The sequence below is a fragment of the Erpetoichthys calabaricus genome, chromosome 2 (assembly GCF_900747795.2).
Source record: "Erpetoichthys calabaricus chromosome 2, fErpCal1.3, whole genome shotgun sequence".
Taxonomy (NCBI): Eukaryota; Metazoa; Chordata; class Cladistia; order Polypteriformes; family Polypteridae; genus Erpetoichthys; species Erpetoichthys calabaricus.
Genome location: NC_041395.2, coordinates 65,605,764 through 65,633,274, shown reverse-complemented (window position 1 = coordinate 65,633,274; position 27,511 = coordinate 65,605,764). Strand labels below are relative to the sequence as shown.

The following is a 27,511-nucleotide window of genomic DNA, read 5'->3' as shown; positions in this document are numbered from 1 at the left end:
ACTTGAGAACAACAGAAAGAGACAAACAATCGGTCAGAATCAAGAGAACATAAGTGCAAGTATTACACAAGAACACGGTAGGGCAGCTACTAGAATTGTGGTATGACCAATAATTAAAAAAAAACACTTATTAATCTCCATATTTTTATAAAACATTCATAGCAATTTCCACCTATAATGTCTATAGGGTGGAAAGATGCTCCAGTACTCTTCCATAAGCATTAACCTCTGTATCATTCAGTTTTTAGCTGTTATGTAATTCCAAAAAGGAAAAGATAAAACTTCAAAATCCTCATCCAACAAAAAACTCATTAATATGATTTTTTTAATCAATAAAAGATACACATTCTAAAGATAATGGATAGAAATTTTAATACCAACCATTGAATAAATAAAAGATTAACTAAAGAAGGAAGGTTTAAAATAAACTGAATCGTTTCTATAAAATACTAATCAGGAATAATAAACTGAAAGGACTCCTCAGAACTAAGGCTGGTATCCCATTATATGACTTCGAGTTGGAAAGCACCTCACACTTAAAGACTGCAGTTGGTTGATCTCATTGATTTGAGGATATCAGATCATCAAAAAGAAATCACAGGGGATGATGGATTATACAACTCCCTCTCAACTTCCCAGGGCAGTTTCAAATTCCTAAAATAAGTTCACTATATTTTGACAGCTCTTTAACATGTTACCTGCTACTGATGGTGGCTGAATAAACATTTTTTAGGTTTTCTGAGTTCAACTGCAGTCTCAGACTGTCTTTTTGCTTTTCCCATTCTGTTGTGGTTTGACATATGTGAGACATTAAATAAATGAGCCTCTCTTTTGTTTGCGTGGTCTAACACACTCACCGTGTTTAATTTCTTGCAACTACACTCTATGTATTGTGCTTCCAGCTTAAAGCTCATTGATTATAAATTCTTGTACACACACAACTTAAGACAAAGTCAAATTAACTGTCCTTTTTATTTCTTCTCTTATTTTGCATTCAGAAAGAACTTTGTTCTTTTGTAGTACTTCCCTTATATATATTTTTTTCATTTTAATTAATTTTTTTCTGTAGATTTCAATATCTTAAGTTTATCTGAAGACTGACAATTAATGACAAGTATAGCAGACACCTCGTCAAGTAACAATGACTGCTAAAGGGCAACTATTTTACTGTTACCCATTTCTCTGCTTATTACCAAACATTGTCATAATAAACAGAAAATTAATAAAAGCAAAATACTAGAAAGCAAAAAAGAATTCATATGTATCTAAATTCCTGCTTCATTAAATAAACATTAACATAGCTAGTTTGTAATTTCTGAATTAAAAACAGATACAAACTAGGAAGTAACTACTGTAGCCCTGAAAGGAAGCAATAGAAAATGAAAACAGGAGTCATGTACAAAATAAAACATAATGTGCACAAACAAAGGTTGCCGTGCGCAACATAAGTAGGATGTCAGTAAATTCAGACAAGTGCGGTGCACAAAATAAAATGTGCTAAAAATAGGACTGTCAACAAAGTCTGGCAAGTGTCGCACACAAATGGCCGTTGAGTATACAGAAATGGTAGGTATACATTCAAATCGAAAGAACTGTCAATCACTTCTCAGTGAACGCGATGACAGCAGCGAGCAGACTAATTCATTTTCATATAGACATAGAGTCCATTTTAATGTAGATGCTGTTCTAGTTTACCAAAAGTAACTCTATAGAATGATTCCTTTTTATACATTGTGTGAACATATACTGGGGCATTACATACATTGCGATTTCAGTTCCACCATTGAATAATCAAGGTGAAATAAATGCTGGTTGCTATGTATGTTAATGTGAGGGTGAGGAAGAGCCAAAATAAGACATAAACAAGCCTATGCCGGCTAATTTAAACTCAATAAGCATGTCTTTGAGAGAAGTCTGACTATCAGTTAATGTAACAAATTCCAAAACAAGATTCATGTGAACACGCATACACCTTATGCTGCCTGACAATACTGCAATGTGCCTACTGGTCTCACTTGTTCATCCATCCTTCCATTATCCAACCCGCTATATCCTAAGTACAGGGTCACGGGGGTCTGCTGGAGCCAAACCCAGCCAACACAGGGCGCAAGGCAGGAAACAAACCCCGGGCAGGGCACCAGCCCACCGCAGCTCACTTGTTGACAGATTTAGTTATTCACTCATCTTGAATACAAAGAGCATTTTTGTTGTTGTAAATTCTAAAATACATCAATCTCAGTGTAGTCATGGAGGCATCATAACATTTTAATAAGAAGTTTTTCTCTGTGCATAATCTTGTCAGACAGTGAGCAGTCTTACAGTAAGTAGGCAGACGGTTCTGGTATATTAAAGTGTGATTATTATGTGACAGGTTTGACAATCACTCAAATTAGAACATTAGAACACTGGACTAACAAAGTTCACCAGTCCTATCCACTTAATTCTTCTAAAATAACAGCAAGTCGAGTTTTGAAATTCCCTTAAGTCTTACTGTCTACCACTCTACTTGGTAGCTTATTCCAAGTGTCTATCGTTCTTTGTGTAAAGAAAAACGTCCTAATGTTTGTGCAAAATTTACTTTTAACAAGTTGCCAACTCTGTCCCCGTGTTCTTGATGAACTAATTTTAAAATAACAGCCTTGATCCACTGTACTAACTCCCTTCATAATTTTAAACACTTCAATCATGTCTCCTCTTAGTCTTCTTTTGCTTAAACTTAAAAGGCTCGGCTCTTTTAATCTTTCTTCATAATTCATCCCCTTTATCCCAGATACAGTATGGACCTTTTCTAGGCACTTGTTTGAATCTGCTGACACCCCTCTTATTCTGCATGTGATACCCCTTGTTTTTACGCGTCATGTGTTATTTTGCAAACATCCCTTCTTGTTTGTGTGTGTCACATTTTATTTGCATGCTTAATCTCCTGTTTGTTTGTGTCACTTTTTATTTTGTGTGCAGCATTTGTTAAAAAATTTTCTGCCACTTCCCCTTTGGGGCCACTGTAAGTAATACCTTACTTATTTAACATGCGAGTCCAATTTAAAAAAATGTTAGGATTAAAATCTAATGTAACAGGCACAATGGGATGCTGGGCTTAAACAAAATGAAAAATAGAGAATAGAAAGAATTCCAACACGGTGGAACTTGCGATATTTGAAACCCAGTAATCTTAATACAGAGCTAATAATCAAAAACCATAGAAACCAAAAATGAGACAGTAAACCTTTACAAAAAAAAGAGAAGGACAAAAGGGAGCTGAGGAACAACTAATGTCATAGCAAAGTGGCCATGGAAGTATGTGGCATATTTAGTTCTCTTAGATACCTGTACAAATTGAGATAATACAACTACTGAGTGTCTTAACTGAGAAAGGTTAAGGAAAAGGAATAGTAAGGGAACAAATTTACACACAAACACACACCAGCTTCATTTCAGCATTGCCAATCCTCCTAACCCACAATATCCATCTACATATTCTGAACACATTTAATCCAATTTAGGACCAAAGGACAATTGAATTTGTGCTTGTAGCATTGGGTGCAGGTCAGGAACCAACAGCGAAGAGACAATCGTTCCATCATAGGACACTTTACTGCACAACATACATTTACTCAGAACATGCCAATTTAGAGATGGTACTCTCATCTTTTTGCAACTCAAAGCCAACTTAAGAATCTGTTGGTATTGTAGGGCCCACTTTTCAAGACAAATGGAAAACAATAAAATAAATAAAGAGGTATTCTGCCATGAAAATGATTGCTATGTGATTGGCAGCTACAATATTTGAACTAAGTATAATGCTTACTCTCAGTAAGATGCCTGAAATGATTTGATCAAGTTGTGGTGTGAGAGGAGAGAGGCTGATTTCCAGGGAAGCATCCAGAGTTGCTCTCAATTTATTGCCTTTAATTTATGTGACAGCCACAGTAGAATATCATATTAATATGTGGTGATGAAAGGCAGTAAACAATCGATTGCCTATTGTGACAGTGATGGATAGTATAGCATTAGGAAGTAATATCTAAAATGCAACAAGTTCAAGTTAACCCTTCAAGCTGCTGTATGCTGATAGATCTGTCAGTTCATTTTCCAATACAGAGAAAAGGGCAATGTCTTCTGATGCACAAATTGCCAAATAATTGTCCAAAACTCAAAAATTACCATTCTGCGCATCCTCTTGAAGGTAATCTTAAACTTTTTTCACAACTGAGACAAATACTGGGTGACAACATTGGGCATTAGAAGTGGGAGCAAATATATTTTCTTGAATTCCTCGATTTTGTCTGAAACCAAAAATACTGGCTATTTCTTTCTTGTGTTGACAAATTCACCTGGTTCAACTTATCAGATTTATCTGATAAGCAGGTTGATTTCACACAAAAACCACCATCAATGTAATGCTCTGCCAAAGTAAACTATTGCTCATGCTGAAATGAATGAACTAATTGACAGTTTTCACAGCCGCATTCATGATGTCATCTTCTTCACAGCCATACTTTACAGACGTAAAAAAACAATCTGTCCACTTCACTAGTGGTGGCCTCTTCTATATTTGCCTAAGAAAACCATAATGTAATCCTGTCATCTGAGTAGTATTGTTTGTGCTGACATCTGCAAAATGTTTTGAGTCAAATCTTTGTTTCAGTGAAGGAATCATCAAGGCAACAGGTAAGGTTAGGTTGGGGAGCATGCACTGGTACAGCATGTTGCTGCACCCACCACACGATAAAACAGCTTAGGATCCTGGTTGGCCTCCTGGAATTGGCCATCTATCTGCCACAGCCAGGTGTTACATGGGTGTGCCCTTGGCCTGGTCCAGCTGTTCGCATCCTCAATAATGAGGATCCTGTGAACTGGATCACCCTCACGGAATCGCGCTACATGGCCGTAGTACCATAACTGATGCTCCACTCACAATGCAGGTTATGTGCCTCATTTAGTATTCCATGAGCAACTGTTCATTCAACACAAAGTCAAACCAGCGGTACCCAAGGATTCTCCAAAAAGACACAGTACTGAAGGAGTCCAGTCTTGGTTTCAGCACATTAACATATCTAATGTTCTTGTAGAAAGACCTGTATCTCACAAAAAAACAATATACACCCACATTGCTAAAGTCGGTGGACTCATCCAGCTGTACAGCAAAATATGGACTTGCTTTCAGTGTCATCACTCATATTGGCAATCCTCCTATTCATTGTGTTGTTCAGTCGCGCTGTTGAATTGAACACAGGACTCCTGACCAATAAATGAGAGGTAGAAGTGGATCTTCAATTAAAGGTGTGACCCAGTATGAAGTCTAGCATTGGTTACTAGTGAGTCTCATTATATAGAAATTTTGTTATTAGCTTTCTCTACAAAAACATGAGATTAAAAATTTTTCTCAATCACCACTACAAACTACATGGGGTAAGTAACATAGCAAAAAAATATATTTTTAGGTGGAGTATTCCTTAAGTGTCTCTGAAGCTTTGATGGCTTTAACATTTTTTCCAAAGGCAAACAGTAGGTTATTCTCAAAGCAAAATGAGTGCTTTTTTGCACTGAAATGGGGCTAATTGCAACAAGTCAGTCACTCCAGACATATGTAGTTATTTTCATTATTTAGGCATTCAAAATTTGCTGTGCATGTTATTTTTTTCATTTTATTAACAGAAAACCCCTGTGGCATTGGTATTGTTGAAATAGTAGTATGTGCTAAATAGGTAGATTTTTTCTTTTTAGCTATGTTTTAAGCAGTACCTTTGCAGCCAAGTGCAGCCCACCAGTGAATGACAGACAAACAGTGGATAATTCCTCATTTAGAAGATGTCAGAGGAAAAATAGTACTGACAAAGAATGTGCAAAAGGCACCCACATACAAAGCTACAATAGCTCAATGGTAAATTGTGCCTCTTGGTAGAGGTTGTTGCAAGCAGTCAAAAAAAGACATCAAAAAGAGAGTCCTCCTTTAAGATCCAAGTGGTCGGATCCATAACTAAAATTGACTGTTGCTAGGAGAATGGTGGTGGGGGTGTACTCCTTGATGATTGGTGCTCACGCATATGAAATAGATAAGCATCTGGGGTCCTCTTTGAAGATCAGCACCATTGCAACTGCATATTAATTTTAGAAGTGGAGGGTCCCCTATAAGATTGGAACACTCGCTATCGCATATGAAAATGATGAGCGAGGGGCACCCTCACAATCGCATATGAGACAACATTTTGGCGCCCTCCCAGAGCCTATACCTAGAGTCGTCTCTGTCCACATAGTGACCACCCTGAGCTCAGTCTACTATGCTTCAATTTTTTGAAACCCTCATTGTATGCATGTTATTTACTTGTAATTCTGAATTGTAGATTGATTTCCTTTAAATCTCTTCTGACAGGACATTTCATCTAATGAGCAATCCAGGTCTTGTTCTAGCTGTTGCTATGCCAAAAATAAAACCTGGAGATAATGCAACTGTGGTACAAGTATCTGGTTGTCCCCTTGTTCTTCAGGTAAGCCAATGACTTTTTGTAACATTTTCCCCTTAATTAAATTGTTTTACTGCTGGTGTGTCAATTACCAGGCTGACCAGATTTCCCCAACTCATATTGTATAATTCTCAGCCACAATTCTGTAATCATTATAATTAGACTGAATCTTCCATATCCATCTTCCATATCATCACTGCTCACACAAGCAATAACATTGCAGCTGGGGCAAGACTGGAATCTGCAAAATGGGATGGGTCTGGCTAACATCTGGGAAGGTGCATCTTCATTTTGAGTCCAGGAAAAATAGCTTATCAAAACAAGAAATTAAAGTTTGCAAAAGGATTACCGAATTTAAAGAAATAAGGAAACATTTGTTCCAAATGATTCATTTCAACCATCCTCCATAAAAAGTCTTCATGTAGCAAACAATAACAGGACAAATCCTAAGAAGACTATTATCTTATAAGCAGTCACTAATAGTGTTGATCAGTGAATTTCGCAGCAGTATTCGCAGCAAATTGGCTGCTTCATGTTCACCCTTATTTGACGAATCTGATAATTTGGCTGGTTCAGGAGAACTTTCTTTCCCAGTGCCCCATAATGCTTTGTGAGGCCAGTGTGCCATCCCCTGAAGCTGAAACAGCCAACATTGGATGGGACAGCCCCCCGGGCATATAATACTGATCATTTGCGTTATATACTCCGTGGAACTTAATTAGTGGTAGAACAGATAATTAAATAATGCAGGTTCTCAAAATTTTATTTTTATGAAACATATACAATATACACTGCCTGGCCAAAAAAAAAAAGTCGCCACCAAAAAAAAGGTCACACACTCTAATAATTCATTGGACCGCCTTTAGCTTTGATTACGGCACGCATTCGCTGTGGCATTGTTTCGATAAGCTTCTGCAATGTCACAAGATTTAGTTCCATCCAGTGTTGCATTAATGTTTTACCAAGATCTTGCATGATGGGTTCATCACTTCATCTGCCTCTCTTCTTACCCTGATGCACCCATCACTCTGGAACAGGGTAAATCTAGAATCATCAGACCACATGACCTTCTTCCATTGCTCCAGAGTCCAATCTTTATGCTCCCTAGCAAATTGAAGCCTTTTTTTCCCGTTTGCCTCACTGATTAGTGGTTTTCTTATGGCTACACAGCTGTTCAGTCCCAATCCCTTGAGTTCCCTTCGCATTGTGCGTGTGGAAATGCTCTTACTTTCACTATTAAACATAGACTTGAGTTCTACTGTTGTTTTTCTTCGATTTGATTTCACCAAACGTTTAAGTGATCGCCGATCACGATCATTCAGGATTTTTTTCCGGCCACATTTCTTCCTCGAAGACGATGGGTCCCCACTATCCTTCCAGTTTTTAATAATGCGTTGGACAGTTCTTAACCCAATTTTAGTAGTTTCTGCAATCTCCTTAGATGTTTTCTCTGCTTGATGCATGCCAATGATTTGACCCTTCTCAAACAGACTAACATCTTTTCCACGACCACGAGATGTGTCTTTCGACATGGTTGTTTAAGAAATGAGAAGCAACTCATTGCACCAGTTGGGGTTAAATAACGTCTTACCAGCTGAAAGATAATCGCCCATGCAGTAATTATCCAATAGGAGGCTCGTACCTATTTGCTTAGTTAAATCCAGGTGGCGACTTTTTTTTTGGCCAGGCAGTGTAAATAACAGTGTAAATAACAAGTTATCCCTGCTTGTCACCAAATGTGCAGGTCAATCTTTGAGTTCCGCATCAGTGTAAGAGAAGGAGGTGTGTTCCCTATGCATGAGTAATTAGCCACGTGCAGATAAAAAATAAACCCTGAAGGACTCTGATGCCCACCTACGGTTTCAGCATTCCTGCTTTGTTTTGACGAAGTCTATAATTGCATGTCTCTGAGTGCATTCTTTCTTCTTTGATCTCACTGAGGCACGGTGTTGCAGTGGTTGGTACCAGTGGCACACAGCTCAGGTCACCTTTATGGCCACAATAATCGATTCAGTTGGCAAACGTTTCTGTAGCCCTCAGGGACACTTTAAAGATGATTGCTCCATTATAATCCAGTCAAATCTAGTTCAGTTTATCCTTCCCCATTAACTTCAATGCAGTTCTCCAGGTTTGGTGATATTTGCGAACACTTCCATGATTTCTCTGAACTCCTTGTGAAGTGAACACCATGGAGTTCACTCATCACTAGTCACAAACAGAAACAAAAAAATTCAGACTACAGCAAGAGGATGTCGGTAAAACAGTTTACAAATTGTGCAGTTCAGGAGTGTACAATTCATAACAGAAAAGTAGTCACACATTTTGTAAAATGGAACTTGTAATTGGTAAAATATAATACATAGTGTCAAACAGCTTCACAAATTGCCCACAATAAAAACATAATACCAATAAAAGAAATAACACAAACAGTAACACAATATGCAATGAACTAATCTGTGGTCTAGCATATACAGTATAATATTATTGTTATTTTTACTATTATTATAGTCAAAGGTAATTTTAAATCTAAAGATCTGATTATCATTTATAAATCATCAGCCTAATTTGTAATGTTTAATCATCTGTGCTGTGATTTATTTATTTTTGTGATCACTCTATCATCTTTTAAGAACCTACACAAAATAAAAGCTGTGCAGCCTGAGTTTTATTTTCAAAAGGACACTACAGCAGAGTTGGAAAGGTTGCATTGGGAAAAAATAGGATTATATATGAAAACTGGGTATCTAGAAGAGAAGACTGAAAAACCTAATGGAAAAGACGGTTGTCACCAGAGACATGGTGACTTCAAATTCCTGCCACTATCATGTGAAAATAACTGGCAGTGCAGGACAGGCCGAGACAGCCACAAGGGACTGGTGGGCATAAGCTGAATGGAAAGCTGTATGGACTTCTGATAACTATTTTAGACATCTGAGTCAGTAGGGACTGGTAGTTGATGGCCCTGCTGGCATGGGCTGGTGTTCTGACCAGGATGGTGCATAATTCCCTACCCGGCTGAGATGCAGCTTTACTGAATTGCCAAGAAGAAAGACAGGCTGTTAACTGCCTTTGCCAGTAGGTTGCTAGCATCCTGGCAGGGATGTACTGAACATCCTTATCCGGTTGGGAGGTCAATGTTACAGAGTGACAGGGGGAGGCTGCCTGTTTAAGCTATTTACTGCCCAACATGCTAGATGGCAAGCAGCCTTGGGATATGGTACCCATATGTATACTGGTATGCTGAGAATTGTAATCTCTTGAGGCAGCCACGTTGGGTTCCATAGGCACTGCCAGGGGGTGCTGCAGGGATCTGTATTCCTTACTTTAGGGAGTTTCTGCCTGACACGGAAGTGCTTCCGACAGGCAACCCCCTGGCACTAGAAGTACTTTCAGGTCTTCTATAAAAAAGCCGATGTGCTTCACCCAGGCAAGGTGGAGTCAGGTAGAAATAGACAAAGCCGGCTTGAGAGGCGAGAAGAAAGAGAAGAGAGAGAAGAAATGAAAGAATTGTGATTGTGTAAACCATGTTAAGAAGCCTGTTTGGAGGTACTGTATTTCTGAAATAAATCATTTATTTCCATCTGGGACTTGTGTCCATGCAGTTGGGGTGCTGCAACACTCCCTAGTGGTCACAGGGGTGAAGGGATATTAAAGTTAAGCACAACAAAGAAAACAGTGCAATTAGAAAATTTCAAATGAGAAAAATTATAATGTCAAAAGCATAAAAATTAAAATATTAACATTTTATAGCAAAATTGATAAAAGATTGTCAGTCAAATAAAAAGCTGGTTCAATGAAAACCTCTTCAATGACTTGTCCAAGTTTATTTAAGAAAGACAGAACAGCTAAATATAAGAAAATAGTCAGGCTTGCTGTTAAAAGTAGTACAGGTATGTTGTAATGAATTTCAAGCAACTGGATTCCTGTGGCGATGATCTCTGTATTATAGTCAAGCGAGTCAGTGGTTTGTTTGCCCAGGTATAATGCAGAGTAATGTCTACTTTCTTGCAGTGCAGTATATAAACCACCTAGGCTTAGTGTGAGGAAAACAGCCTTGCTTTTTTGATATAAAATTTGATTTTATCATCTTAAGTTGAGACAGACCTTGTGGCAGGTCAAATGCCTTTTCACATGCAATTTCTGCATATTGTATCTAAGCCTTTATTGCTTTTTTATCTACCACCTTGTAATCATGAGAGATGCTAGGGCTTTCTTGTTCAAACAAAGAGTTCTAACCAATATATAAGCTAGCTGAGCTTTGCTCCGCGTAGTTTCATGAATTACTTTAAAGTTGTCTAAATTACTGCAAAAGTAGAAACCATCAAGAAGTCCAGGAACAACATTAGCAAGAGGACTTGACTGAGGCCACAAAGCCAGTTGGGTAATTTAACTTCATTATTAAAAATTTTCAGTTAATGGCTTTCAATATCCCCTTGACAATAACAATAATGACTAATAATAATATAAGCAAATGCAAAAATAATCCAGCACAGCTGGGTGGGTTGGCCACTTCGCCAGCACTCATAGCCTTTACCCCTGCTCAGCAGACATTCAAATGAAAAATTTAGAGTGAACTGGAGTTAATGTATTATGCACATCAAACCAATAATGATATCAAAAATGAAAGCAGACCAACTCATAGAATACAAACGAGCCAAATATTCTAAAAATGACATGATGTTTAAGATGCATAAAGCAAACTATCTGGCAAGCAGGAATGTTTACAGAAGATTGGAGCTGTTCTCTAGCTGTGAACTCCACAGGCACAGAACATCTGATTGGTCAGATATTGTCTGTTTATAATAGAACTGTTGTGAATGGTGTTTAAGTGTATGAACCAATGATTCCTAGCAGGATTCTGTACACAACCAGATGCACAGTGCAATGTCTGCACAGGTTAGTGCAATGGAAATGAGTCACTTCTATAGCATAGGATAAGCAAAGATGTTTTAAAAATAGGTTGGACCACCTCATCTGGGACTGATACACTGTACAGAACTGTTCCTAGAAATATGGGAGGTCTGGTCACTCTAGTAATTCTGGTTTACTGCTGAAATTAAAATGTTCTATAAGAATGTGGTATGGTCTTCCAATGAATTTTAAGATGCACTGCATTATTTCAAATAGAGATGTCATTTTGCTATATGCTGTATAGATAAGGCTTTCAGCATGCTATCTCAAAACAAGAGCTGTTTGTTAATGTTTGCAATTGAAAGCATCCTTCTAAGTGTGAAAAGTGGATTAATTAAAAAATATATATTATATGCATATATATACATATATATATATATGTTCACAGTCTTGCGTGTATATATATATATATATATATATATCTATATATATTTATATATATATATACAGTATACAGTATACTGTATACATATACAGTATATTGCTGAATATACTGAATATTATACACTGAATATATATATAGTAAGCAGTGCCGCTCAAAGTCCATATGGAGACCTAGACTGGAGTGTGTGCTCCTTGAGTTACAAAAATGGTGCCCCTCTGTGTCTGCAGTGTTGACAATGGGAGCAGGAGGAGAAAGGTCTGAAATACACTCCACTTGACTTTCACAAACTTCACTTCTCAGTATCCATAAATCTAATTTAGTATAATTAGACTTCGAAGTCGGGGGTTGTTGGGGGATCCCCTTTACATCCAAAACACGTGCTCTATGAGTTACCAAAATGATCCTGGTAGTTGCTCATAATGTGGATTGGGGGGGGGACACTTAAGGGTCCGGAGTGCATGGCTCTTTAGTAACATACCAAAACAGTGCCCCTCAGTGACCATAGCACAGCATGGGTTGTTTCAGGTGTAACTTTCATAAATACCACCTCTCGGGTGACGGCGCCTTAGGTGTCTGTCTATGTCGCCAAAAGGATTGACTGGCTCTGATTGTATGTTAGTATTTATACAGTATGTTACATTCTAATTATGCTGTTTTTTGTTTACATTGCATAACTGTGACAATTCTCAGGAGACATACAAGTAAGAATTTCATTGTACTCTGTACACTTAAAAATAACATTTAACCTTCTTGAAAGTTGATCTTTATATATAAATGCATATAATGAATGTGTATATATTATGATTTTTTTTAATTTCCTTTTCAGAAATACAAAGCTTACAGCTATGGTGTTGCAAATCAAAAATGGGGCTGGATATCAGATATAAAAGTTCTGAGTGCGTTTTATTCCACACAGATGGATCAAGAAATCACAGCTGCCAACCAGGCATCTTTATGTACTTTCACTGTCTCGGGCAAGGAAGAGTTAGACCAGCAGGTTTTTTTTTTAATAACTTATATTGTACTGAAATATCACTTCTGAATTGTTTGCCTTTGTTTTATATAACTACAGTACCAAAAACATACCTCTCCTTTTATTTCAAGGGCTTTTTCTTTTACACAAACCAATCGAACACAAACACAAAGATAACTGTGTGCTTAGCATGTGCAAGAGCTTTAAGAGGGAAGATCATTTTGACAAAACTGCCTCCTGGTAACTCATTCTCCTGTGCCACTGGTTGCAAGAAAAGTCGCCTTAATCCTTCAGGACCCTTTAAATGTCTGAGTGTTGTGAAGGTGGGAGTCGCACTTACTTTGCATCATATGTTCACATGTATCATTCTCTTCAGATTATTGTCATTTTATTAAAGAATGTTATAAAAATGGGTAATGAAATGAAAGTAACTTATGATGTGAAGAGCTGCTGTTGTTTGGATCAACTGAATGTGTATTATTACCTTTAGGGGCATTTGTTTTTTATTTTAAAGTTGTAGACAAATACCTATTATTAATGTAACATAATATTCTACAGTGTGTATATTTCTCTTTCCAAGATGCGTATGTTAGAATAACTAGTGGTTCAAATCGGCATTGTGTAAGTGGGTCCTATGATGGGCCTCCTGTCCAGGGCTAGGTTGTGCTTTTAGCCTAATATTGCAGAAATACATTCCAGACCCAGACAACCCTGAGCAGAGTAAGTATGTTTGAAAGTGTTATGTTATAAATATCAATACAATTGGCCTCCCAGTGTTCAATGCAGGTTTACAGGGAGCTGAGGTCTGGGCATAAACAGGCATACATCACAGAGACATAAATAATAGTTCACACTCAAAAATGGCCATACGTGCACACACTGAGACAATTTAAATTCTTCTGCCTACCTGTTTTGGTATCGAGGAGGAGAACAAGACAAACAGGTAAGCACCACTGATATTCTATTAAAACTACCTACCTAGCTTTGAATCAAATAGGGGTCCAAGTACTACAATGTAGCAATATTAGCCTCTTTGCATCTGTTCCACTAATACAATTAGCCACCCACCTGTTCATTTTCTGAATTAGTACTGCAGGTCACAGGAAACTACTCAAAGCAAAATTTTGTGTAAGGCAAGAACCAGCTCAGCTTGGGATGCCATTCTGTTGCAGACATACTCTGCCCTTTCAGGCCAAATAACCACTGTTTCAGATGTGAGCCAAAACCAAAGTACCTGAAGAACAACTCAACACAAACATAGGGAAAAACATGTGCACTCTACACAGATCATGTTTGGGCTGGAAGTTAAACCCAAGTCCTGAAGCTGAGAATTACCAGCAGAAACCTTGACATCACCCCACCATCTCTTATGCAACTTATAATAATTAAATAGTAATGTCAATGTGAAGTTATTTATAGAAAACATTTAAAACAACATCAGTAGCCAAAGTGCTTTACAATAAAATATACTATAAGCATAAATAAAATAAATAGCATAAAATACAGTAAAACACAATACAAACCAGCAGTAAATTGAAACAAACAAATGACTATGAGGACAGAAGCGTCAGTATCACTGAAGGTCACTGAAAGCTACAGAATAGAAATGCATCTTCAATCTAGTTTTAAACAGTTCAGTTGAGGGTGGATCATTAATGTAATTGGTAATGTAATGTAATTGGTAAATTCTGTAGATGAGGTGCAGCAGCTGCAAAAGCGTTATCCCCCTTAGTTTTGCATTTAGTACAAGGGACAACAAGAGACAATTGACCGGTAGATCTAAGCTCTATGGATTGCTGGTGTATAACACTATTCAAATAAATAGGTGGGAGCATACCCATACCCATGTATTGATTTAAAAACCAGCAGCAAAATTTAAAAATCATTTTAGAAACTAACAGGCAGCTAGTGTAAAGAGGCTAAAATTGGAGATCAAGAATCAAGCTTTCTTGCCCCAACCAAAAAACAAGCAGCAGCATTCTGGACAAACTGCAACCTGCATATCAGGGATTTGCTGATCCCAGAATGCAACAAGTTGCAGTAATCAAGCCAAGAAAAAATAAAAGTATGAGTGATTTTCTTGAGATGCCAAGGAGATAAAAAGGCTTAACCTTGGTTAAAAGACGAAGTTGGAAAAAGCAAAAAAGAGCCAAGGAGTTCAAAACCAATTTGAGCTTTGGCAGGAGGACCAGATATCAGCGCTTCCATTTTATTTTGATTAAGATTGAGAAAATTGTGAGCCATGCAGGATCATAGTCCTATGAAACATTCAAGAGTTACACACAGAAATATAGACCTATGTGTAATCAGAATAACAACGAAAAAAAAATTAAACTTCCTAAAAATAGCTCTATAGGGTGAAGATAGAAAATAAAATAGGACCCAGAATGAATCCCTAAGGAACACCACATTTATAAGCAGTAGATGAAAAAGAGGAATTGAAAGTTACTAAAAAGTGCCTATCAGTAAGATATGACCTAAACCAATTAACAGCAGCCCCTTTAAGCCCCACCAAAAGCTCAAACCGCAACAGCAAGACCTCATGGTCAATAGTGTCAAAGGCTACAGAAGGGTCTGAGAGGACAAGGACTGGTGTCTCACCGGATTCAGTAATAAGGGAGATGTCAGGAGGGCTGTCTCAACACTATGATAATGCCTAAAGCCAGATTGGTAGATCTCAAATAAATTATTGTAGTTAAGATGATCAACTAATTGATTATAAATAATTTTTTATAATATTTTAGCCAAAAATGTCAATTGGGAAATCGGGCAAAAATTAGCTAACACAACAGGATCGAATTCTGCCTTTTTAAGACAGGGTCACACCACCACATGTTTAAAAAATGAGACCGCCACACTAATAGATCCATTTATAATAGCCAACAATGCTGGATCCAAGATATCAAAAGCTTCCAGTAAGAGGTGTGGTGGAACAACATCAAGGGGACAAAAAGTAGGTCTAAGTGTGTCAATAGTACAGTTTAGCTGTGAAAGCGAAATAGCATCAAAGGATTCCAAAACAATACTATGATTAACAACAGGAAGGGCATAACCCGTTGGAACAATATCAGAGCGGATGGTATCTTTTTTACTGACAAGATTGAAATAAACTGTTCACATGAATGAAAAGTACTGTTTAATCCCATCTCTGAATGGGGGTAAATAGCCACATTAATTGCATTAAATAAGACCCTGAGTTTCTTAGAATGAGAGAATACCAAATCTGAGAAGTTATCAGATGTACATTTCATAACTGCTTCCTGAAAATTGAACAGAAAAATCCTAAAAATCTGCTTAGATATAGTCAGCCTGTCCTTCTTCCACCACCATTCAGCAATCCTGCAGACACTGCACATACAGCTGCTGTGCGGTGTCCTTAAGCCATGGAGCAGGTTTTCCCTTTTTACAGCGTATTTTGAGGGGAGCAATAGAGTCTAAAACAGTTCTACATGATGAATTTAAAGCTAAAACAGAATCATCAATACTATCCCACTTACCTTGTCGATCAAAACTGGAAAACATGGTTTTAAAATCGTAATTAATAGAAGAATTTGAAAAGCAAAAATAGCAGGGAGCGCAGCTTGCAGCAGCAACATCGACAGTAATATTCAAATCCATCATTAGAGAAAAATGGTCAGTAAAAGGAACACCACATAAAATGTAACATCATATAAAAAGACGAACATCACATAAAATGTATCCAATTTGAGCTGCTGCTGTTCCCTCACACCTAGTGGGTGATGGGTTTCAGTTCCAGTCTAGTCACAGCTTGTATGGTGTTTGCATGCTGTCTATGTTTGTCGGTCTGATTTTCTCCGGCTCTTTGGTTTTCATGTTAGGTTAATCGGGAACTCTAAAATACCGTAGCATTAGTACATGCATCAGTGTTGGGCTAGTGTATTTGTCCATGGCTGGTTCCTAATTTGAACTTGATCCTCTTGCAGTAGGATCAAGATTGTTATGACCCAGAAATTAAAATAAGAAGTTTTAGAAAATGAATTAATGCCTACCATGTACTCAGTCATAATCTACGAACATGTCATGCACCCAGTACTGCCAGCTCCCTGCAACTTTGAACTGGAAAAAGTGGGAAATTAATGGACATTTTATAAACATGTGTTACATCTTTCAAAAAATTCTTTTTTGTGCACTCCAGACTGATCTTTTTGCTTCTGAAGCTGAAAACACTCTGCGATATTATGAGGAAATATTGAATTCATTGAGAAAGGAGACATCCATGCAAACTATCTCTCAAGAAATTTCTGCAGCAAGAACTCAACAATCTGTGAAAATTATGGCCTACAGAAATGGAGCAGGCTATAAGGACGGCCAATTGATCATTGCAACTACGATGCCAATGGTGAGTGTGAAAAGGCACAAAAATAGCCAGAACAAATTAAATTTCAGAAAAAGATTTAAAGTCATCTCATCTCATCTCATTCATGTTTGAATCAAGCAGGTTGCAAATTAAAAATTAATAATCTCTGTAACAATAAAAGAAATTGTTCCAAATTGCTAAGGGTTCTTGGATTGCATTCTTAAGTGTAAAAAGAGGCATATAGCTTTCATGTAAACAATACACCTAAAGATTGTGTTCTCAGAAATAGCTTCCTTCTACAATTATAAGACTTGTTTATGAGACCCCTGAGAGTTGACTATAGCATTTAGCAGCTGTGTAATTAGGTGCCAATTCCATAAATGGTGAGTGGGTTTGAGTATTCTTCAACATTTCACTCCCAAACGACATGTGGCTATTTGAGATCCTGGAGAAAATCACCAAACATTGATTTCAGTGTAAACCTTCTCAGCGATAGGAGAGGTGATTGTTGATGATCTTGGAAAAAAAACACACTACGCTGTGTCAACCTTTGTGTGATATTTCATTGTCAAAGTGAGTGGCTGTACCTGATTAAAATTGGGATTTGGGTGATAATGGGGTCTCACTGCTTGTCTGGGCAAGAAGAGCTTTCTCTTTTTCTGCTGGTTTTGTAAAAATGAATGAGGGTGTGATTGAGGGTTTTTAGGCCTTTCGGTGTTTCTTTTATGAAGTACTGTATTTATTTATATTTTATTAAAGATAGTAAAATTAGGAGGCCATCAAAAAAAAAACACCCCAGCTAATCTTATGAGGCCTGGCTTGCTGATATATGTTGACCTTGGGTTCATTACTGACAAACAGAATTATCACTCAACTGAAAAAAAGTTTCAGAGAGAGGATTATAGAACCAGTGATGAAAGGGGACTTGAGTTTTCTAGCTATTGTAGATGTCATCAATGTTTGTGGAGATCAGGAGTCTCCAACTCCGGTCCTGGAGGGCCCCAGTAGCTGCAAGTTTTCACTGTACCCGTTTTCTTAATTAGTGACCTGTTTTGCTGCTAATTAACTCCTTTTAAATTAATTTTATTTGACTTGCTCTTGAAGGCTCAGACCCTTTAATTGTTTCTTTTTTCTTAATTAGCAGCCAAACAATAATGGGATACAAAATTAATCAAAACATGACCAGGAAACTGTATCCATCATGCAATATCTGAAAATAAAGAAAGGTGAAGGTCTCAGGAATGCTGATCTGCTCAGGTCACCAAAGCATTTTAACAGTACTCTTGAAAAAGAGAAAATCAACAATTTCAGTAATGTCTGCTATTGCACAATGAGAGCAGCAACAAGCCATGGAATTAGAGAACGGGTTTAATTAAAAACAAGAATCAGAGCCTAATTAAGTAAGAGTAAAATTGGTTGGAGTTTGAGGCCCTGACTTAGTTGATCTTTCACTTTACGTTTCATTTCTGTTTGGGTGCCATTTAAGGAAACAAATAAAGCAATTCAGAAGGAACAATGAAGAAATTCTGGGGAACACATTTTAAAAAACAAGTCAATTGAAATGAACTCAAAAGAAGTTAATTAGTAGCAAAAACAGTGCACTAATTAAGAAAAGGGTTAGAATGACAACTTGTAGCCACTGGAGCCCTCCAGGACCAGAGTTAGGGAACCCTGGTGTAGATCCTCATAGAAGAACTGTGCTCTGGATATAAGAGAGGAAAAGATGAGCCATTAATGAACTGAGACAGGATTGCCCTAGTTTTGGAGTGCAAAAAGTACAAACCAGGTTACCAAATGAAGTGTAGAATACAGTAATCCCTCACTTATCGCGGGAGATAGGTTCCAAGGCCGACCGCGATAACTGAATTTCCGCGAAGTAGGGACACCATATTTATTTAATTATTTAACGTGTATTTTGACGTTTTTAAACCCTCCCTGTATTGTTTACAACCCACCCTTTACTCTATTAATAACAGGGACAACTGCTAAGCAATATGAAATCGGTAGATAAGTTTACACTTACTGTATAGCGAAGTACATGTAGCCGCTTGTAGGCGGTCATGACGTCGTCGATCTTGTTGCAAAGCTTCCTAAAGCAGATTCCATCCAGACTACTGCCTTATCACGTCCACTTGCAACTCGTTTTGCGCCCTGGTTAAAGGACACTGCGGCCGTAGATCTTATATGCTTTTCCTCCTTTTTAAATAAAAAGAATCGTGGACTCATTGATGCTGTAATGGTGTCCTGCAGCGGAGTAGCTGTTCCCTTCCTTCAACATATCCAAAACTTTTACCTTTTCTGCAATCATTTGCATCTTCTGTTGCCGCTTGGACACGGCCCCTGAAGCAGTAGCACGTTAATGCTGAATGAGTGAGATGAGACTTCCTGGTTAATGCAGCACTCCGTCGCTGAGCCAATCAGCAGCACACAGGAACTTAACTGCGTGCTCTGATTGGGTAGCTTCTCAGCCATCCGCCAATAGCATCTCTTCTATGAAATCAACTGGGCAAACCAACTGAGGAAGCAAGTGCCAGAAGTAAAAAGACCCATTGTCCGCAGAAACCCGCGAAGCAGCGAAAAATCCGCGTTATATATTTAGATATGCTTACATATAAAATCAGCGAAGTCATGAATCCGCGAAAAGTGAACCACAAAGTAGCAAGGGATTACTGTAATAATATATCCAAGCAAAAATGAAGACAGAATAACAGTCTACAAGAGTAATTCTGTACTTAATCTAAATTATTGTCCTGATACACCTGGGGGACAATTTAGAAATACATATTAACTAACACATAGTGTTTTGGGATGTAGGAAGAAAAACAGGAGTATCCAGAGGAAAAGCCCATGCAGACAGTGCCAGGATTCTGAGACTGTGAGGCAACAGTACTAATCACTGTGCTGTTGTGCTGCTATCATTGCAAATATTGCACTTTATTTTATACTATCTTTTTAATATACATAAATGCAATTCATTATCGCAGTAATATCATTTGTGAGCCAGTGTCTGGGGACCTTACCATTTCCTTGTTCAAAGTTCTTTGTACTAACATCCTCTATAGTCCTTCTCTTATACTGTATATCCCTAGTGGGCTTCTTGAAGCTTCCATTTCAATGATTTATAACTGAAACACAAATTAAGGGTGTGATTTGTTTGCTGATCTCAATGATAATATATTTCTGTACTTGGAAAACTGAATGTTTCTTTTACCTTTTTATTTAGCTGCTTTCCATGTGCACCACTAGACTTGAGCTATCAAGTGCAGCCTGTAGATTGTACACAGCTGATGGGACTCCAGTCTTTAGGGTATCAGAATTAATGGCATGGGCTGTGAATGAATGCTTTCTAGCAAGCAACACAGAAGAGCAAGAGGAAAACCAAGATTCTGAGCTAGCTATCCATCAAGAAGATGATACTGCAAGCGGTAAACTAGCACAAGATATACCTGAAAACAAGCTGACTGGTAATCAGTCTTGATTATTATTTTAGTAATTTAATTAATATTTCACTGTTCACCACTGGGTAGTTTTAGTGAACTACCAGAAATATTAAAGACCTCAGACATCTTGCACAGTCACTTTTCTCCATGCTCCATTTATGATCATTAGCACTCATACCACTTGTATCAGGGACAGTTTATATCCACAGGTCACAAGGCTACTGACAACTGTATAAGAGTGTTTTGAATAATTGACTGATGTAACATTTAATATAAAAAATTAAGGAACTGTAATAACTTATGGCTATATTTCTTAACCAAAGTGGGCCATGGGCTGCTGTCGGTTGGTTGTGTTGTGTCACGTAACAGTGGGTTGTGCAGTGGGTTGCTGCGGGTCACTGCTCCAGTGATCGCACTTGAATCCCCTTGCTCTGCTGATCGTTGCCCCAGTGGGTCATCAAGACATTTAAATGGGAGAATGTGGGTCATGACACTAAAACGGCTGTGAAGCATTGATTTACATGACAACCCAATTGGCTGTCAGTAAGACATCCACTGACCCAGGAAACACAGAACATCATACTAACATTTCACACTGGAAGAAGAGCTTGGCTGTTTACATTCTTCTGTCTAGCTGACAGTCTTTTACATATTTTGAGAAACATTGAGTTAAGCAGGTCAATGAGTCAGTATTGAGAACTGAACCTTCAAGTCGTGGTTTATAATCCACCCATGATTAAGCCACTTAAAGAGAATAAATTAAGTAAACTTAAGTAAGTAATTCTTCCTTCCATTTTGTAGTCAAACATTTCACTAATTGAACTCTGGACTGTATGGACTTTGATAGAAATTAAAAAGTTATTTGGCTCACTGCTCTTTCCTATCAGTCAATGCCAGTTATGCTTTATTGATTCTCCAAGCTGATAGGAATATTGATTCATCAAAGGATGTTAGCCAGTGATATAGGACAACCAGGCCCATTGGATATCCACCTGGACAGCAGACATATGGCATCATTCCAAGGAACAAAGACTTTTTTTTTAATCAGTAGTAACAGAGTTACTAAAACCATTAAATACAAGAAACATTTGAGAACGGATAGATTTTGGGGTGAGGATGGAAAAATCACAGATATTAAGAAAAAATAGAGAAATGAGGTAGTGCCAGCAAACAATGCCTAAGGAGCATAAATAAGAATACTGCTGTACTATACCTTCCAGAAGGGTTAGATATACATAACGTGTGTGATAATCTATTCCCACAATACAGTATGTTTCCTAATTATATTTTCCTGTATGGACAAATTTATATTAATTTTCTAAATTCTATTTTGAACCTTCAACATGTAAACTGTTAAAGTATAGATGAAACATATCAAGACAACAGGTGATAACATAACTTGTCCTACTGTTTATATGGGGTCAGTGGCTCCAGGTTTTTGCTGCAAACGATTATATCATTAAAAAACAATTCTTGCTGGTAAAAACACTTTGGCTTTATGTGAAGACAAAGCCTTTTCCAACAACACTGGGCACAGGACTATGATGACCAGGGTTGGCTGCAGCTGGTGTACTCTAGATGCAGATGTCAGATTTCCTTTCTTCTCAGTCCAGAGCATTATTCTCCCTTGTTTCCCCTTCTCAACCCATCAGGTCTTCTCAGCTAGTGGAGATGTCGGCAGCTGTGATCAATTTCTCCAGCTCTCGTTCCAACTGCCGCATACAGCATCTGCTTGAAGTGAGACTTTCGTCTCCTTCACATCCTCCTCAGCATCTATGGGATCCCTCGGAGGTCACTCAGTCATTCTCTGCTCCTTCCAGGCTGTGTCTTTAGGTTTCTTTTCTGATCCTCCTCACTATCCTGCTCAGTCACCTTTTAAAAGGATAGGGGTGCAAGTGCCATAATTATGCACCCCAGAATGCTAATGAGGAAATCGGCTAAATCACGCACATCAGCACGTGAATGCAGGCTTGTCAGTTTCCCCATCAATACCCCAGAGCTGCTTATCCCCACCAAACTTAAGTGCACCAAGTTTATTAAAAAACAAAATGAGTACAATTAGGTACACACCCATACTCTCTGACTGGGTCAGTTCACAAGGTAGATACAAATTCTTGTACTTGCAAAAAAAACACGTCACTGCTGGATTTTTGCATTCTACTGAGGTACAAATTAAACTAGCTTTCTGTGAAATGCTGGCTTTTTCCCAATATATTTTCACTTGTATCTTCTCTTTGTAAATGCATTTTTTTATTTTTCTAGTAATACATTGTTTTTCACATGAATAATTAACATTAACAACCATTCACTATTTTCATAACATTTTTTCAAAATGATTGTGTACAAGAAAATGAAAGATGCAAATTGTACATTTCTGGGATGCTAAACAAAGAAATTTAAATAATTTAAAAAGGCAAGCCAAGATTTTATGTATCTTTTTTAATATAGTAAAAACAATGCAATGAATTTCAATGAAGTGCTTCATCTCTATATTACTGGGAATGGATTATCTTATGAAATACTGTGTAGCCACCACAAATGGGAGCCTTGACCAACCAGTCATTGCAGAAAAGGGATTTAAAAGAGGAATATCTTAAACATGCAGTATAGTCTTATTTAAAATTACAGTTCAGGTCACATGGAAGGTTCTTTTCTTCCCTTTTTTGTCTTGAACATAATATGAGAATGTTTTATACAGATATATATTTTTTGAATGTTTAATTTTAATTTTTAAACTTTTTACTAGCCTTCCCCCGTGGCTTCGCCCGCATAGAAATGAAACATAACAGTGAGGAGGACCCTGCCCTGCTCCCTACTCCTGACGTCAGATCTAAATCCATTTAGTAGTTCTCTCGTTCACTAGCTAAGCGGATGTAACGTACGCGCCCCAAGGCTGGCACATGAGTGAGGAGGGCCCGGCCCCCCTCCTCTCGATCTGCTGCATCTCTCTCAGATTTATGCAAATAAATCGGCACTGCAAGCGAACTTTGATACTTAGTGCAATGAGAGAGGTCGCAAAATCAGCCAGAATGTTCAAGCAAATTATAGAAAAAAACAATCTAAATCCATTAAGTAGTTCTCTTGTGAAAAGTGGACAGACATACAGACGTTGGATTTTAAATATATAGAGATTTTGTAGGGTCTAATTATTAAGATTTTACTTATACAGTATGAGGGATAACCTAATTACATTTATTCTTCTTTACTCCCCAGAAAAAAGCAAAAGCCTAAAACCTGCATTCAAATCCAAGCACGTTCATATAACATCAGAAACCCTGGATAGCCTGGATGAAATGCTGCTCACCCTTATTTTAAGGAATCCAGTTGATGTGTGGGTCTCATGTGGAGAGCCTTTTCTTCCTTTGCAAGGTAAACATAATGCAATATAATTATAGTTTCAGTAACTTTGGATGGGCAATGTTTACTTGAAGTAAATTTATTTTAATTCTTCACTGGAACCCACCAGACATGCATTTATTCAGGAACATTAGTTTTTCAAAGTGACACAACTGTATGTGTTAATTTTAAATTGAACTAACTTGCCTAATATCTAAATCATCTAAGTGTGAAATCATACACAATTTGATGTGTTTAAGTTGTTTTTTTCAGTCTCTTCTTAACTGTAAAGGAAGCATATCATTGTTAATGATTATTAGAAACCCAAGGTGACACCTGCATTCTGCTCTTACATCTGAATGCTATTAGCTTTACAGAATGCACACAAATCAACAGGAGTTGAGGTATGATCCATATGTTTATCAGGGTATGTCTGCACAACTCAAAAATGTAAAAATGCACATTACATTGATTACATGTTCTTACAGAAATTATGTAACAAGATGAAAGTCCTTTTTAGACATTATGGTTCAAGGCTTCCATATTTAATTTTCAAAATGCATTTATTTAATTTATTTATAAAGCACTTTAAAAACAACCTCAGGGCTGACCAAAGTGCTGTACAAAGAAAACAACACATAAACACATAAGAACTGAAGAGATTCTTAATAGAAAGTATAAAAAGTGTACAAATAGCCAACATATTATACAGGGTTAAAAGCCAGAGAGTAAAAATGTGTTTTAAAAAGGATTTAAAGGCAGCTAGTGAAGGAGCCTGCCTAACGTGCAACGGCAAATCGTTCCAGAGTTTTGGGGCTGCAACTGAAAAAGCTCGATCACCTTGGAGTTTGCATCGTGCCTTGGGAACGCGTAAAAGCATCTGGTCTGCTGACCTGAGAGAGCGAGACGGTACGTAAGGGTGTAGCAGTTCCGACAAATAAAGAGGGGCACACCCATTAAAAGATTTAAAAACAAATACAAGGATCTTAAAATGGATTTGAAAACGAATTGGAAGCCTGTGGAGGGAAGCCAAAATCGGGGTAACATGCTCATGCTTTCTTGTGCCAGTTAAAAATCGAGCAGCAGTGTTTTGCACCAGCTGTAGGTGAGCCATGGAGGCCTGGCTAATTCCAAAAAGAAGCGCATTGCAGTAATCTAGACGAGACGTTATAAAAGCATGTATCACTGTTTCAAGGTTGCGCTTAGACAACACAGGCTTGATTTTTTTTTAAATGCATGGCACTTTACTTTTAAGGAGACAGTTTAGTTTACAAAACAATGCTATGTTAATGCCATTCTATATAACTACTTTGCTGTTCTCAAATGCAGTGTTAAATAATTTAAAAAAGAAACACTGAAATATAACTACAACCCCAAATCAGAAAAATTGGGGCGGTATGGAAAAATGCAAATAAAAAAACACAGTGATTCTTAAATTTTCTTTGACTTTCATTTCATTGCAGACAGTATGAGCCCAATATATTTCATGATGTGTTTGGTTAACTTCATTTCCTTTGTTAATATACATCAATTCCTGCATTGCAGGCCTACAACACATTCCAAAAAAGACGGTACAGCGTTCACCACTTTGTAATGTCGCCATTTCTTCTCACAAAACTTAAAAGACATTTTGTCACTGAGAATACCAAGCGATGAAGTGTTTCAGTTGTTATTTCAGGTGTCCTATTCTTCCTAAACACGTCTTAAAATGTGCGATTGTACAGGGTCGTCATTGCATTTTTCATTTGAAAATTTTCCACACATTCTCTATTGGGGACAGGTCAGGAAAGCAGGCAGGCCAGAGCACTACCCGTACCCTTTTCTTTGACATCCATGCCCTTGTAATGTGTGCAGAATGTGGTTTTGCATTGTTTTGCTGAAAAATGCACGGATGTCTCTGAAAAGATGTCATCTTGAAGGTAATATACAGTATGTTGGTCTAAAATCTCTATGTTCATTTCTGCATTAATGTACAAATTATAACCCTATACCACGACAGACCCTGGCTTTTGGACTTGTTGTTGATAACAGTTTGGATGGACCTTTTCATCTTTGGTCTGGAACACACAGTGTCTATTTCTTCCAAAAAAGATATGGAATACTGACTCACCTGACCACAATACATGTTTCCTCTATGCGATGGTCCCAAATGCATCCAAGCCCAGAGAAGTTGATACCGCTTCTGGACATGGTTCACATAAGGCTTCTTTTTTGCTCAGTAAAGTTTTAAGTAGTATTTGTGAATGTAACTCTATATTGTAATGCTTGACAAAGGTTTGCCAAAGTAATTCCTTGTCCATGTGGTTATGTCCGCTATCAATGAGTGATGGTTCTTGATGCAGTGCCATCTGTGGGATCAGAGATCATGGCTGTTCAGTTCTTACTTCCTAGCCCTTTACATACTGAAATTCATCCAGATTCTTTAATTGTTCAATGATATTATGCATTGTAGAGGGAGAAATATACAAATCCCTTAAAATCTTTCTTTGAGGAATGTTGTTTTTAAACATTTCAATAATTTTCTCATGCAGTTGTTGACATACTGGAGATCTTTTGCTCTTCAAAGACTCTGCCTTTTGTACCAAATCATGATTACAATCATCTGTTGACAGCACCTGTTTGAAATCACATCATTATTTAATTATTTTACCTCATTACTGGCCCTAATTTGCCCCTGTCCCAACTTTTCTTGGAATTTGCTGCAGATCTGAAATGCAGGAGTGGATATATATTAAAAAATGAAAAGAAGTTGACCAGACCTACAAAACATGAAATATCTTGTGTTCATACTGTCTGCAATTAAATAAAAGTCAAAATATTTTTTTTTTATTTGCACTTTCCATACCTTCCCAATTTTTTATGATTTGGGGTTGCATTACTCCTTATGTCAGACAGTTTTAAGTATTCAAAATTTTTCTGATAGCACAAACCTCACGATTATTCCCCAAATACTATTTGGAAATTATGACACGACAGAGGAAATGAGCACCATCTTTGCAATGCTATTCAGCTACCAACTACACACACAGCTACCTATTGGGTAAAGACTCATACCTAGAGTGCCAGCCAGCTACAATATGTGCAAATATAGCATTCCAATAAGATCTAAGAATTAATTCTTTATTTTCTGTTTGCAAAACATGGTCCACTGAAAAGCTGTATTAAAGTGTAATTAATATTCCATCCGGTTGCTTACCCTAGTTTATCCAATATAGGGTTGAAGGGTAAACCGCTGTGAGTTTGAGGAGAACTATATAAAAATAAACAGCTTTTTGACTTTATTCCTGAGCCATCCCTTTAACATGTTTACTGTGACACAGCCTCTGTTCTGATCACTTTTGATGTAACTCCTGTCACCATGCTTCAATTCTGTAGTGTCTGTTTTGTACACTACGCTCTAATGAGTGGCACTAGATTTTAAAATTGCTACATACAAATCATGCAATCAACTTATTAAGTGGAATTAGTAGTGAAAACAATTCTAAATTCTATACACATAGTTAACATTACTGTATACCTAGTTATAGGAGGCTGAATAAAAAAATAAAGAAATAAAGAAAAAGCAGAATTATTCTGTTTCATCAGCTGAAGATGCCACCTTTTTTTATATAAAAACTAAATAATGAAAAATCATCTTAGATATTTGAGACAAGGGAGTTTCAGACTGCCCTTTTGTGAGTTACTGGA

The 27,511-nt window shown here is 37.4% G+C and overlaps 1 protein-coding gene across 1 annotated transcript in view; it reads left to right on the top strand.

Moving 5' to 3' along the window:
* LOC114645277 (doublecortin domain-containing protein 1-like) overlaps nucleotides 1-27,511 on the top strand; it is a 559,771-nt gene that overhangs the window by 513,865 nt on the left and 18,395 nt on the right. Inside the window, exons 28-33 of the mRNA XM_051922996.1 lie at nucleotides 6,371-6,485; nucleotides 12,584-12,754; nucleotides 12,862-13,053; nucleotides 16,887-17,090; nucleotides 20,272-20,512; nucleotides 23,702-23,857. Coding sequence (XP_051778956.1) covers nucleotides 6,371-6,485; nucleotides 12,584-12,754; nucleotides 12,862-13,053; nucleotides 16,887-17,090; nucleotides 20,272-20,512; nucleotides 23,702-23,857 — 1,079 coding nt within the window. The remainder of the gene's footprint in view (nucleotides 1-6,370; nucleotides 6,486-12,583; nucleotides 12,755-12,861; nucleotides 13,054-16,886; nucleotides 17,091-20,271; nucleotides 20,513-23,701; nucleotides 23,858-27,511) is intronic.